This window comes from Bos taurus, chromosome 8 (genome assembly GCF_002263795.3).
Source record: "Bos taurus isolate L1 Dominette 01449 registration number 42190680 breed Hereford chromosome 8, ARS-UCD2.0, whole genome shotgun sequence".
NCBI classification, from domain to species: Eukaryota; Metazoa; Chordata; class Mammalia; order Artiodactyla; family Bovidae; genus Bos; species Bos taurus.
Genome location: NC_037335.1, coordinates 83,073,924 through 83,087,598, shown reverse-complemented (window position 1 = coordinate 83,087,598; position 13,675 = coordinate 83,073,924). Strand labels below are relative to the sequence as shown.

The 13,675-nt window shown below is 41.9% G+C and overlaps 1 protein-coding gene across 6 annotated transcripts in view; it reads left to right on the top strand.

Annotated features, from left to right (window-relative positions):
- The first annotated feature begins 1,939 nt into the window (after positions 1-1,939).
- Positions 1,940-13,675, top strand: part of SLC35D2 (solute carrier family 35 member D2) — a 56,878-nt gene continuing 45,142 nt past the window's right edge. For 5 of the 6 annotated variants that reach the window (XM_005210413.5, XM_024995960.2, XM_024995956.2 and 2 more), the window contains exons 1-3: positions 1,940-2,148; positions 11,147-11,180; positions 13,072-13,158. In XM_005210413.5, the coding sequence (XP_005210470.1) occupies positions 1,991-2,148; positions 11,147-11,180; positions 13,072-13,158 (279 nt within the window). In that variant the 5' untranslated portion in view covers positions 1,940-1,990. The remainder of the gene's footprint in view (positions 2,149-11,146; positions 11,181-13,071; positions 13,159-13,675) is intronic. The other variant, NM_001206266.1, reaches the window with a different exon arrangement.

Genomic DNA, 13,675 nt, shown 5'->3' with positions numbered 1-13,675 from the left:
ATTGTGGTACTTACTCAACAATGAAGACTCAAACATGGGTGAGTCACAAAAACAATAAACTGGGCGACAAGGGCCTTGAAACAGTACATGTGCATTTGTATGAGCTTTCTGAAAAGGCAAATCTAACCTACGGTAATAGAAATCTGAATGCAATGCCAGGGGGATTGACTTCAGTGGGACACAAAGGGCACTTTTGGGGTGATGGGAATGATCTGTGCCTTGACTTGGGTGATCATACGGCTGTATGCATTTGTCAAAACAGCGGCTGTGTGCTGGGAGCAGGAGCTCCACCCATGACAAAGGTCATGAGGAAGGAGGCTCGGCATACGCAAAGGCGGGATCGAGCCTCAGGAGTCCCCCTGTAAATTCTCGAGCATCTACCCCCAAAACCAGAGTCTGCCTACTTTCTGCTTTGTGCTCTCACCTACACCTCTGACTTTACGGGGGGCTGTCCCCCACTACCTCTCTCTGAAAAAAAGAGTTAACTTATAGCTCCAGTTAATAAAGTTCCTGGGTGTGATAGTGTTTCAACCTACAAACTCCTTTGAAAGTCCTCTAGCCTACCTGAATAGGTTTTTCCGGCCACATGTGATTGCTCAGAGCTTCCCAACTGTGAGAGGCATGAGATGTTCTAAACTGTCTAAATACAGATTCCTTTGAGCAGTTAAAAGATTGATTAGAAATTGTATTGGTGAAGGGTTTTTCACTTGTTCGGCCAATGTTTGCTACTGAGTCTCCATATCCCTTACCTGCTGTGTCCCTGGCAGTGTATTGATTAATATAATTGGTGTAAGTAGTAGCTTTAATGTTTGTAATCTTGGACCCTTGAGTTAATTCTTTTTCTTATTATAGCCCACCACACCTTTGCCCTATAGGAATGTAACTTTATCTAATGCTTTTGGAGGGTGGCGCCTGACTAATCACCTTTAGAGAAAAATAAGTTTTCTGAAGAAAGGGTCTTAAAACAGGCCTCCGGGCCAGAAGATGATGCACATCACCTAAACTTTTGCATATAATAAGTTTGCAGGAAGAAAGCCTGGCTTACTGCATGACTCTACCCCTTCCCCCATTATCCTCTATGCAAACTTAAGGTATAAAAACTACTTTGGAAAATAAAGTGCGGGCCGTGTTCACCGAAACTTGGTCTCCTCATGTCGTTCTTTCTCTCACCTTCTGGCTGAATTATTCAGCCTCTTTTCTCCACTGAATTTCCTCACTGAGCTATCCTTATTTAACCACTCTTTATATCCTTAATTAATGTTTAATTAGGCAATTGTTTCCTGATCTTCGCCGATGCCGTCCCCGCTTCGAATTCCCTGGCTTCACCGGGGCTGGACCCCGGCAGCTGTGGACTTGTAAAATCTGCATTTCACTGTATGTAAATTAAAGGTTCAGTTCAGTTCAGTCACTCAGTCGTGTCCGACTCTTTGCAACTCCGTGAACCGCAGCATGCCAGGCCTCCCTGTCCATCACCAACTCCGGGAGTCTACCCAAACCCATGTCCATTGGGTCTGTGATGCCATCCAACCACCTCATCCTCTGTCCTCCCCTTCTTCTGCCCTCAATCTTTCCCAGCATCAGGGTCTTTTCAAATGAGTCAGCCCTTCGCATGAGGTAGCCAAAGTATTGGAGTTTCAGCTTCAACATCAGTCCTACCAATGAACACCCAGGACTGAAAATACTGTTTTTTTAAAAAAAAGGACAAAACAAACCCTAAGTCTTAACGTTTTTCTCTAAGGTGGCAGTTTAGAGGAAGATAGGGTTTTTAAAAACTCTCCTAAACCCAGCCAAGAGTCAGAGGGTGGGGCCTTTGACGACGAACTTGAGCCGAACCCGCTCCTACGTGCGGCAGCTTTGGGGCGCAGGGCGTGTGGGGTCCCCTTCGCGGCCCTTCCTGTTTCGGCCGCGCCTCCTCCCGCGCTGGCTGGGGGCGGGGACTGAACTGGGGTGGCGCGGGCCCGAGGGTGGCCCAGACGGGCGGCCGCGGGACATGACGGCCGGCGGCCAGGCCGAGGGCGCGGGTGCCGGCGCGGACCCCGCTTCCGCGCGGCTGCCTTCCAGGGTGGCCAAGCTTCTGTCGGCCCTCTTCTACGGGACCTGCTCCTTCCTCCTCGTGCTGATCAACAAGGCGTTGCTGACCACCTACCGGTGAGGCGGGAGCCTTGGGGCTGGGAGCAGTCCGCGGGGGCTCCTGGCTGCTCTGCGGGACTCCGGGACCTTCCCGCTCCGGCGCCGCGCGGGGTGGGTGTTGGCCGGACTCCGGAGGTCCCGAAGCCAGGGAAAGCCGCGGGCCTGCCTGCCCTCGTGCACTTCGGTCGCACTCGGGTCAGCGGGTGGGTGGGAACGGCGAGCGGGAAGTCTCGTTGCTAACTCCGGAGCCAACTTGGGCGGCTAGTGCACTGCTCACGGGCCAGGTATTCAGAGTCCGGACCTTTGCACTCTTCTGGAAACCAAACCACAAGCTAGCAAGTCAGCGCGGGCGCACCTTACCGCGACTTACTGCTGCAGGACAGGAAGCGCACCTGTGCTTTCAAGAGCACCAGTGAACTGAAACTAGCGATCCGAATGTGTCTTTCAAATGTAAGCTATTTCTACAAGTCTAGATATTCAACCATCAGAAGAGTCCTGAGTGGATGAGTTTATTCGCATAGTTTGATCATTCATTCTCAAATTACCAGCATAGCATGTTCATGGGGAAATGGAGAAAACAAAATTTCATATTCTCTACTTTTTTTTTTTATGAATATGTAGTAAACCAGCAAATTTGTGTTTCCTTGAACCTGTTTGTAAAGATAGAAAATCCTGTTTAATTCTGCTTTGGTTATATAGGCATCGAAAGCGCTGTGAATTTAGACCCAGCTCCACCAGATAATTCAGTTCAGTTCAGTGGCTCAGTCGTGTCGGACTCTTTGCGACCCCATGAATCGCAGCACACCAGGCCTCCCTGTCCATCACCAGCTCCCGGAGTTCACTCAGACTCACGTCCATCGAGTCAGTGATGCCATCCAGCCATGTCATCCTCTGTGGTCCCCTTCTCCTCCTGCCCCCAATCCCTCCCAGCATTAGAGTCTTTTCCAGTGAGTCAACTCTTCGCATGAGGTGGCCAAAGTACTTACATCTCTGTAAATTATCTCCCAGAGCTCGGCATGAGCAGTCATAAGTGAGGGCTCCTTGTAAACTATACTGTGCTACAAGAATGTAAAATCAGAATTTTATAAAGAGTCCAAAGGGCTTCCCTGGTAGCTCAGTAGTAAAGGATCATCCTGCTTGGGCAGGAGACAGAGGTTCCATCCCTGGGTGGGGAAGATCCCCTGGAGAAGGAAATGGCAACCCACTCCAGTATTCTAGCCTGGGAAATCGGATGGACAGAGGAGCCTGACAGGTTACAGTCCATGGGGTCATGAAAAGAGTGAACACTACTTAACAACAACAAAGAAACCTCAGAGTGTCTTCAGCCTCCTTCTTTTAAACTAGCAGAAGCTGAAACCTAGGTGAGCTTGGCTGGTTCCACCTCTAACAGATATTTACTGAGCACCTAGTAGGTGCCAATCCCTAGCACCAGGGAAGCAGCTCCACCCTGCGGTGGAGCCCCCTACCTTATCAGTGGCAGAGAGGAAAGTGAACAAGTGGGCTCATGAATAAGCAAGGTGATTTCAGGTTTGCTGTGAGAGTTCCTGGGGTGGAGTGGTTGGTGGAGAGCATTCCACACAGAAGAAAATATGCGAAGTGGGCATGAGCTTGGCCTACTGGAGGAATAGAGAGAAGGTGATCTGGCTAGAACTGAATGAGCCAGTGGTAGGAGAGAGAGTGTTGAGGTCAGTAGGATCAGATCCTTCATTCATTCAATAATATTCAATAGACACTTATCATAAAAAGAGAATGCTGTTAATAGGCTTTTGGGGAGTGGCTGACAGATATATCAGTTGAAGTTTGATGGTAAATCTCTGCTTTCTGCTCTTGACTAAGCAGTCTGCTCACTGACCAGAACTGTCAATGAGTCCAAAAACATGTGTCTCCTTGTTGGAAGCAGGGACCAGTAAACACTGGTTAAGTGCTTGGAAGATGAAGGACAGTGTTTGATTGGAAAGAATTATATGAGGCATCTCCTGCTCTAACCTTTCCATCTTTAAAATTTTGAGTTCCACGATTGAAGGAGGAAATTGTTTTTGTCTCAGCAAGGCAAAGCCCCTTATAACCTTATATGTTTTACATTTCCGTAATGTGATACACAGTTGGAGAGCCCTGTTCAAAAAACAGTGTTTAGTCTCTCATCTCAGGATGCTTTCGGAGCATGTTTTGAGGCGAAGAGAGTTGGGGTTATTGGGTTATAACAATAAGCCATAGAAATCTGATCCAGACATTAACTGTTTGAGGATAGAATGTTGTGTTGTCAGGTAGAAGGAAGAACTTTTGCAGTTACCTAGTTCACAGGATTATGGGAATGTAGCTCAGGGAATATTTTTTTCTCTTCCAATTTGAGTAGATTGTGTCCGGTTGGAGTACCAGACTGATGAGTGGTCTTAGTTATATGTTAGTCTTAGGTCATTGAGAGAGAGCCTTGGAAGGACTTGGAGTCAGACCATGTTGGAGTGAGAGGGAAAAGAATCTGGGGACAAGATGGGCTTTGATGGTTCAGCGCATGTAGCCCAAAGTCCTGAAGGGTGGAGAGAAAGACCAGGACCCCACTAAATGAGCCACAGAAGCTCAGGAGGCACTACAAAGAACACCAGCGCTGAACCATCAAAGCCCATCTTGTCCCACAGATTCTTCTCCCTCTCACTCCAACAGGGAGGAGAACAGTGGTTCTTTGGAGTCACCTTCATGAGGTTTGTGCAGGCAATCTCAGTTGTTTTTTTGTTACTATGTTAATACTGTTCTCTGACGCGCAAGGTTTTACGAATAATGCTTAATAAAAAGTGTAAACTTAGTTGTATTTAGTTCAACAAGTATTTGCTTGGTACTTCCTGTTTGTTTACACAATCCAGGGCTTTGAGATCATTTAACACAGTCGTTTCCAAACTTGCTTGGTAATGTGAATCCCTAGGAGAGATTTTTTTTTTTAAGCTATTGAATCAGAGGCTCCAGTGGTGGGAACTGGAAGTTTATATTAAAAATCAAGAACAACTCCAAATTTTCTCCTACTCTGATGAAAACTGGCTCTTTCCTAAAGACACTGCTCCTTTCGGCTCCTGGGAAGGAGCTGGATCCTGGTCGTGCCCCACCTGTTGCCAGGAGGTGGGGTTGGGTCCTCGTAGCTCCCCACTGCCTCTGCTCTGTGGCGAGTCCAGGCTTAGCACTCCCTTTGTGTCCTCTCTATAGTGCCTCTTAAGCTTCTGGGGCTCATTTAGTGGAGTCCTGGTCTTTCTCTCCACCCAGACTCGCTTAAGCCCTCGAGACTTCGTGCTACGTGTGCTGAACCGTCAAAGCCCGTTGTGTCCCACGTTCCGTGTCACTTCCAGGGCCGTGTGCTCAGGGTGGCCCTGCCAGCCACTGCAGTCCCTCTGCAGGATATCCACGCTTAGTGCTGCAGCCCAGGTATTTCTGCCACATCCACCCTTCAGGCGTCCCTTCTCTCCTGGTCTAGCTGGCGGGCCCCTCCCTGGAAGCCCCTAAGACTCCTTCCCAGCTCTTGCCTGGGCTGGTACTTATCTCACACAGCCTGCCTTTTGCAACTTTCCTTCAGCACTGAGCAACTCTGACTGTCCTGGGAGAAAAAATCACTTTAGGTATGGCTGGGTTGACTTTAATTTGATGATCACAAACCTCAAAACCAGCTCTTCTGCCACCTGCTAGTTTCTTCTGGAGCCTTGCTTTCCTTGTTTCAGAAATGTTTCCTTCCTGCTTTCTCTTTTACCCTGAAACCTTCCACACCCCCATCCTCCACTCTCCTCTGATACTTCATTGAGGAAAATAGAAACTGTCAGATGAGGTCCCCTTTCTGCTGGGATGGAGGGAGTGCTTTATTCCTGTGGAGGGCCCAGCTCCCCATTTCTGGATGTCCCCTCCTCCCTGCTCCTTTCATTATCCTCCTCTATTCTTCATCAGCCATCTCTCTCTCTGTCAGCTTAAAACAAGTTTAGGTTTCTCAAGCAAAAATAACCATCCCTTGATCCACGTGAGTGCTCATTTCTCTGATCCTTTCAGAGTCAGACTTTAAGAGGTTGTGTACACATAGTATCTTCACTTCCTTGCATTCACTCCAAAAATAATTCAGTTTAAAAATTGGGTGTTATTTAAATATACAAATGTACAAAGAAGATGATGATAATAATTGTTCATATTCCCACTATCTAGAATCAATATTTTGAATTTTTTAAAAGAAAAGGCATTCTGTGTGATCATTATAAAGAATTCAAACAAGAGAAAAATATTAGGGTAAAATTTTTAAAATTACTATATAGTTGACATTAGGCAATAACTTCAGACATCTTTTAGATAGATGGATGGATTGGAGAAAGATAGTTTGAATTACTTTTTATATAAAGTATATTTATAGATATAGCTACTTATTTGCTCATTTCTTTATAAATTACTTTCTTTAATTCAAAAAGGAGTGGGAAATGAGTGGGAGCTTTCATTTAATTATTCAATTGTTTGAGGATCACCAAAGTCCCTCTGAGCTTACCTGGTGGTTCAAATGGTAGAGGATCTGCCTGCAGTGCAGGAGACTTAGGATCAATCCCTGGGTCAGGAAGAGCCCCTGGAGAATGGAATAGATACCCACTCCAGTATTCTTCCCTGGAGAATCCCATGGAGAGAGGCATGGGGTTGCAAAGAATTCGACATGACTGAGCAATTAACACTTAAGTCCCTCTACCACTTTTTATTATGAAAAGTTTCAAGCACACAGGAAAGTAGAAAGCAAAGTACACTGAACATTTGTACATACACCACCAAAATTAAGTAATTAACATTTTGCTATATTTGAGTGCTGAAGAATTGATGCTATTGAATTGGAGTACTGGAGGAAACTCTTGAGAGTCCCTTGGACTGCAAGGACATCAAAACAGTCAATCCTAAAGAAAATCAATCCTGAATATTCCCTGGACGGACTCTTGCTGAAGCTGAAGCTCCAATACTTTGGCTACATGATGCGAAGAGATGACTCATTGGAAAAGACCTTGATGCTGGGAAGGATAGAAGGCAAAAGGAGAAGAGGGCAGCAGAGGATGAGATGGTTAGATAGCATCACCGACTCAATGGACATGAATTTGAACAAACTGTGAGAGATTTTGGAGGAAGAGAAGCCTGGTGTGCTGCAGTCCATGGGGTTGCATGAACCATTGAATACATCATTCATACATCATGAACTGCACTCTCAGATATTTCAACATGCATGTGTGTGCTTGTTCAGTCGTGTCTGACTCTTTGCTACCCCATGGACTGTAACCTGCCAGGCTCCTATGTCCATGGGATCTCACAGGCAAGAATACTGGAGTGGGTTGCCATTTCCTTCTCCAGAGGATCTTCCTGACCCAGGGATGGAAACCACATCTCCTGTGTCTCCTGCATTGGTAGATGGATTCTTTACCACTGTGCTACCTGGGATGCCCTATTTCAACATACCTCTCCTGAAATATGGATATTCTCTGACATTAGTATCATTTTTGCTCTTAGCAAACTAAATGGTAATCTCCTAAAATAATCTAATACCAAATCTATAGTCATCCCAATTGTCTCCAAGTTGTTTTTATGATTGTTTTAAACATTTGAATCAAGAACAAATTGAACTTCATGCAATGTATACAGATACGTCTTTTTAGTATATTTTAATCTAGAAAAGTTCCCCATCCACCTCTTCCCCCTGATTATTGCTGTTGTTTAGTCGCTAAGCTGTGTTCAACTCTTTGTGACCCCAGGGACTGCAGCCCTTCAGGCCCCTCTGTCCATGGATTTCCCAGGCAAGAATACTGGAGTGGGTTGCCATTTCCTTCTCCACTTCCCCTTGATATTGACTTTGAAATGCCTGACCCAGGTGTGTTATAAAGTGTCCCCTATTATGGATTATTTGATTTATTTTTTGAAGTCTCACTTAACTTACTTTCTTTTTTTTTTTTTAACTGAAAGTTAGATCTAAAGGCTTGATTACATTCACATTAAACATTTTTTGGCTTTATACTAATAATGGACCCTGTAAATTTCAGCTTGCATCATATGAGGGGTTGTAACACCATTAGTCATTCTGGCTGCGTTTGTAGGCTTAAGGTGAGGGCTGCAAGTTGCATGTATGTGTGAAATTTAGTTTTAACTGAATTGAATGGAGAGAAGAGAAATTAGAGTTCAATGAAAAGAATTGTTGACTTTCAAATATGTTTCTTCAGTTTCTGACTGTATGTATGGCCTCTCTGCTATGAAGCATGACACCTGTGTACTTCTTCCTATCTCCCCTCCCCTCCATGTCTTCTTTTATAGGGTAGCATCCTGTTGTGTAAGTATAATCCCACAGGTGTTTGAATCTGGTCTATGTTAAATGAATGCAGTAGTCAGCAGTCTTTTATCGCAGTGTCTCCATTCCAGAGTCCAGTGTTTTGGTTTGACTCCTAAGTGGTGGATTCCATTGCAGGGTTTTTATGGAGAGTTCATGGCTGCTGTATTAATCGTGTTGAATATTCTTAACAACTTTTTCTGCAACAAATGTGCTTTTAGATCTGGAGAGTTTGCTTATTTTCCTCATGTCAAGGAAACAAATTTGCCTTTTTTATCTTCGAATTATTTTCTCTATTGAGAGAAAACAGCACAGAAATTAGCCCTTTCTGGTGGTATCTGTCTTCGAAATCTGTTTACCTTTGAGAATGTATCTTTTTCCTGTTCATTCACTGTGATTGCCTCGTCTTGGTAATTCATGTTTCAGCAGCAGTCGTTGACTTCCGTTGTTTCTAAATTACTCATACAGCAGTTATGTTTTCTTCCTCAGTTGGTTTCCTTAAGATCTGTGCTTCCCTTTTCATCTCACTTGTTTGCTTTGTTATCTCAATTTTGACCTGTTGATTTTGTTGATATCTTCTTATTAAGGTGTTCTGTAGCTGGAAACAGTTAAAAAGGTGCCTTCGCTTCTTGTTTTACATTCTCTGCTAGGCTGAGCTCTTCGTCTTCCTTCCATAAGCCTTTTGTTGTTGTTTTACTATTTGTTTATGTTGTAATCTTATTGTTTTGCTTGCTGTTGCAGGTTGTATTCCTAGGCAAGGAGACTCTCAGATGTGAGGAAAGTATACTGGGCAGTGCTCTTGGGACCCACTCCTGTGGGAGAGTGAGGGAAGCAGGATTAAGAAGACAGAGAAGCTGGGCTATGCTTCATCACAACAGAGCCTTATCCCAGGGTCTCTGGAGCTGGAAGGGCTCAACAGAGTTGTCTTGAATTGGGTCGAGGGCCCTTGGCCTTTATACCTCTGCACAGACATGCAGGCTTGGAACACAGGCTGGTCTCAGGGAGTTGGGAGCTGTTGGCAAGGCAGCTTTCTCCTTCTGAGGGTGCTCTTGGGAAACTGGGGAATGAGGGCTTCAGTCCCGAAGCAGATGTCTGGGTGACACATCCGGCATCCATTAGAGTTCATTTTATTCTCATGGTGGTGCTGTTCATTCTGTTTTCCCTGACAAGGTAAGTTAGTCCCTTATTCTCTTCTCACCCTATCTGAAACAGGCATGTTTCCCTGTGACATGCAGTTTAGGAGATGAGGTGGTGTTGGTGGTGGTGGTTTTCTGAGTGATATTCCCTCTTTTTAATAGCTGGACAGAATGACTGGGAGCCAGTGAAGGGCTGGACAGTGAGTGAGCCTGGCGAGGTGATGTGCTGCCTTGTTAAGTACGGTATTAGGTAGGGAGCAAGCTTCTGTATCCAGTTGCCTGGTGCCATTTGTTAAAAGACCGACTGTCTTTTCCCTACTCCTCTGTGTGGTCATCGTTGTCATGAGTCAGGTTTCCATGTAGGCGTGTATCTGTCCTCATCTCTGTTTTCTTGCATTGTCTGGTTAGAATATCATTGTGCAAATACCACACTCTCTCATTTGGTGTGACTTTAAAATCAATCCTGGGAAATTCCCTCGTGGTCCAGTGGCTAGGGCTCTGCCATTCCACTGCAGGGAATGGGTTCAATCCCTGGTCTGGGAACTAGGATTCCAGCATGCTGCAGCCAAAAAAAAAAAGAAAGAAAGAGAATACTGGCATCCAGCAGAATCAGTCCTCCGATGTTTTTTCTTCATGATTATCTTACATCATGTTTGCTTTTGCCTTGAAATTCAGTTTCAGGGTCAATACAAAATACCCGTTCTTATTTGTAAAGAGAGATTTGAGTTTATAGATCAGTTTGTGGATAATTGTTCACTACAATATTGATTCTAATCCATGAACTTTATTTAGAACTTCTTTCATTTTTTAAGTATAGATTTATAGTTTTCTATGTAGAGGTAGTTCTTGGAAACATTTTATTAGATTTGTACCTGGGTATAGTATTTTGAAGAAAGGAAACCAGTATAATGAATCTCCATGTAGCCGTCATCCAGTTTCGACAAGTTTGTTACATTTATGTCACTCTTCTTCTCAATTCCAACATCTCCCCCCAGATTATTATGAATTTCTAAAGGATAAGGTGGACTATTTTGTTTTAAAAACACCACAATATCATTTCATGCTTAAAAAAGTAAAAATAATTTTTTATTACTATAAAATACCCAGTTAGTATTATTTGATGTTTTTGCATGCTATTGAAAGTGAAAACCTTTAAAAGGATTATGTTCTTTGTGTCTTTATGATATATAGACTTAAAAGTGATTTTTTTTCACGTGTTCATCTATCCAGTAACTTTGCTAAAGTTATTTATTAATTCTAGTCATTTATCCCCAGATTAATTGGGCTTTCTACATATACAACTGTGTTGTTTGTTAATATGACAGTCTGCCTTAAGGGGCAATAGAAGTTTGCCAAGTTTAGCAATGATCAGTTTAAAAAATGGAAAAGAAATGAACAATGAACAAATTAGATATTTTCACTAAGACAGAAAAAATAGCCTAAGACCTTTTAATAACCGTTTAATAAGTTCAATAAGCTTTTAATAACATAACCTTTTAATAACTCCTGTCATTCTGTGTTGTATATTGTTTTCAAATTTTTTCATCAGTTGCTAAAATTATTTGTCATTCTCTATTTTTTGTAGTTTCCCCTCACCAATTGTTCTTGGAGTTGGACAGGTAAGTGAAAAAAGATAAATTAACCTCTTAATTATTTGTTAGTACATATGATGAAATTGTAAGTGCTTTTGTTGAAGACTGTGGTTTACGAATTTGTTCAGTTGGCAGAGGACTGTGGTACTTTGGGTGAAACGACTTAAAGTATTGATACGTTTTATTTCGTTTTACAATTTAGGAATAGTTGTATTTGTAGGAAAAACGACTAATTCTCATTTCTTTAATAGAATTTAATTACTCTAAAGTAAGGGGGCAGCAGACTGGAAGCCTCTAAGTCCTGCTGGGTTACAGATGAGTGTGCACAGTTGAAGTCACTGTGCTTGTTTAAGAAAAGGATTGGGGGGATGAGGTGAGGCTCACTAGGAATCAGGGAAATTTTATTTTCACAGCAAACCTCCCAATTTGTAAATGGTGGCAACAGATTCATATTTTTTCATTAAACTCTCTATGGGCCAAACTAAACAGGTTTGCAGTTTCCTTCCTGAACTTCGTGATGTTTGTTCTCAAGTGTAAGGTTAAGCTTGGATAAACTTTCAAACTTACCCACATTTGGCTGTTTCTGAAATTTTCCATTAATATTGTTTTGTGACTTGCTTACATTTTGTGTTTGGGGTCATATGCTAGTAATTTCTAGTAGACCATGTTAACAGGTACTGAAGGGGTTTTTTTGTTGTTGTTGTTGATCTTTAGTTTACAGGGAGAAAAAATATAAAGATTATGTCTGTTAACTAAATTTCAAATTGTGAATCTGGAATTTATACAAATAAACATTATTCTAGTTAAACATTTTGCTAACAAGATACTCTTTGCACATCATTTTAGGGTGAAAAAATAACAAGGAAACAGTGTTTCCTTAAGGTAATAAAAATATATCTTTATGGTTCAGTGTGAAAATATGTTTAAAGAAGTACTTTAAAAGATCAATAGTATGTGGTAATATGCCCTATGTAACGCCCAAGGCAAATTAATTCACTGTCTTGTACTCAATTAAGGAAAAAACCTTTCTGATTTGCAGTTTGTAAGGGAAGAAGCCAGTAGACCAAACTTTAAAAATTTGAGTTGCAGAATAGTTTACATCGTGTTGGTATATTTCTGTTAAGAATTATAAGGTAAGTCATAAATACAAACTACAATTATTATTCAGAATGGCCCGAGTTGTATAAATCTATCATAAGTATCTGTACACTCAGGCTTGAGGTTTAGGACAATAATCATGTTGAAGGAGTCCTTATGTTTTTGCATCCTAATATGGAGAAAAGTGAATAAATTCTAAAATTTTCATAGAAAGATGATATTAAAACTATTTATTTCATAATAATAATCTGGAGTATTCCTGATATACCTGGTGGAACCCAGCTGAAGAGCATTTGAATGAGGTATTTTTGGTAACACTGGCTAGGTGGAGAGAAAATGTCTTCTGTGTTATAGAAATTGTGTACTTTACAAAATATGTTTATGTGTGGAATTTGCCTCCCTTCTGCCCCTCCTTTCACCCCAACACTTACTTTATGGGGGAAGGTGACCATATGCTTAGTACATGGGAGGTAGGTATGGTTCAGGATCAATAAGCAGCCTCACTGACTGTGGTCATACTGGTCTGTTTGGGGCACACCATTGTTTTTTCCCTCTATTCTTGTTCCTTGAACCGCTTGAGATCACATGTATATGTGTGAGTCTATTTAATGTTATACTTTTTGCCTATAGTTCTAATGCAATCTATGCAGTGACAAAAAAAGTTAATATTTTAAGGAATAATAATTTTTTTGGAACCTAGAAAATAGATTTTTCTGATACATATGTTTTTGGTGAATCTATTTTCTTCTTCTGATGTATTTGTACCTCAAATAGTCTTTCTAGATATTTTGCTGAAATTTTTCTCTTCCATTTTCTTTAGATGGCAGTTACCATAATGATACTATACGTGTCCAAGCTAAATAAAATAATTCACTTTCCTGATTTTGACAAGAAAATTCCTACAAAGGTATGTGATGGAAAGTACATATAGCTGTGTTGGAAGATGTGAAAATGATATAAAATTACAAATTGATCTTAGAGTACAGGTCCATTTCCATAAACCTTGTGCTTCCTGCTGGTTAGAAACTTCTTAATAAAGATTTCGTATCATTCAGTGGTCCATTAATGTAACATGGTACTAAAAGTGTGTGCTTAGCAGTGGATATTAAGTAAATACTATGTGTCTTCTGAAATAGCAAAACTCTCTAACAGAAATAGTCAAGCTTGTTTGGTAAAGGACCAGATAGCAAATAATTAGACTCTGTGGGCCAGACTATCTCTCTTGCAGCTATTCAGCTCTGTTCTTTGAAAGCAGTTGTAGATGATGTGTGTAAAAATGAATCGATGTAGTTGTGTTCTAATAAAACTTTATTTGCATAAATAGAAGATGAATTAGATTTATCTCTTGGGCCTTCCCAGTTTGCTGATCTCTGCTTTAAATTTTCATTTTTAGCTTGGGTAGATAAAACCTGTGAGTGGAATAA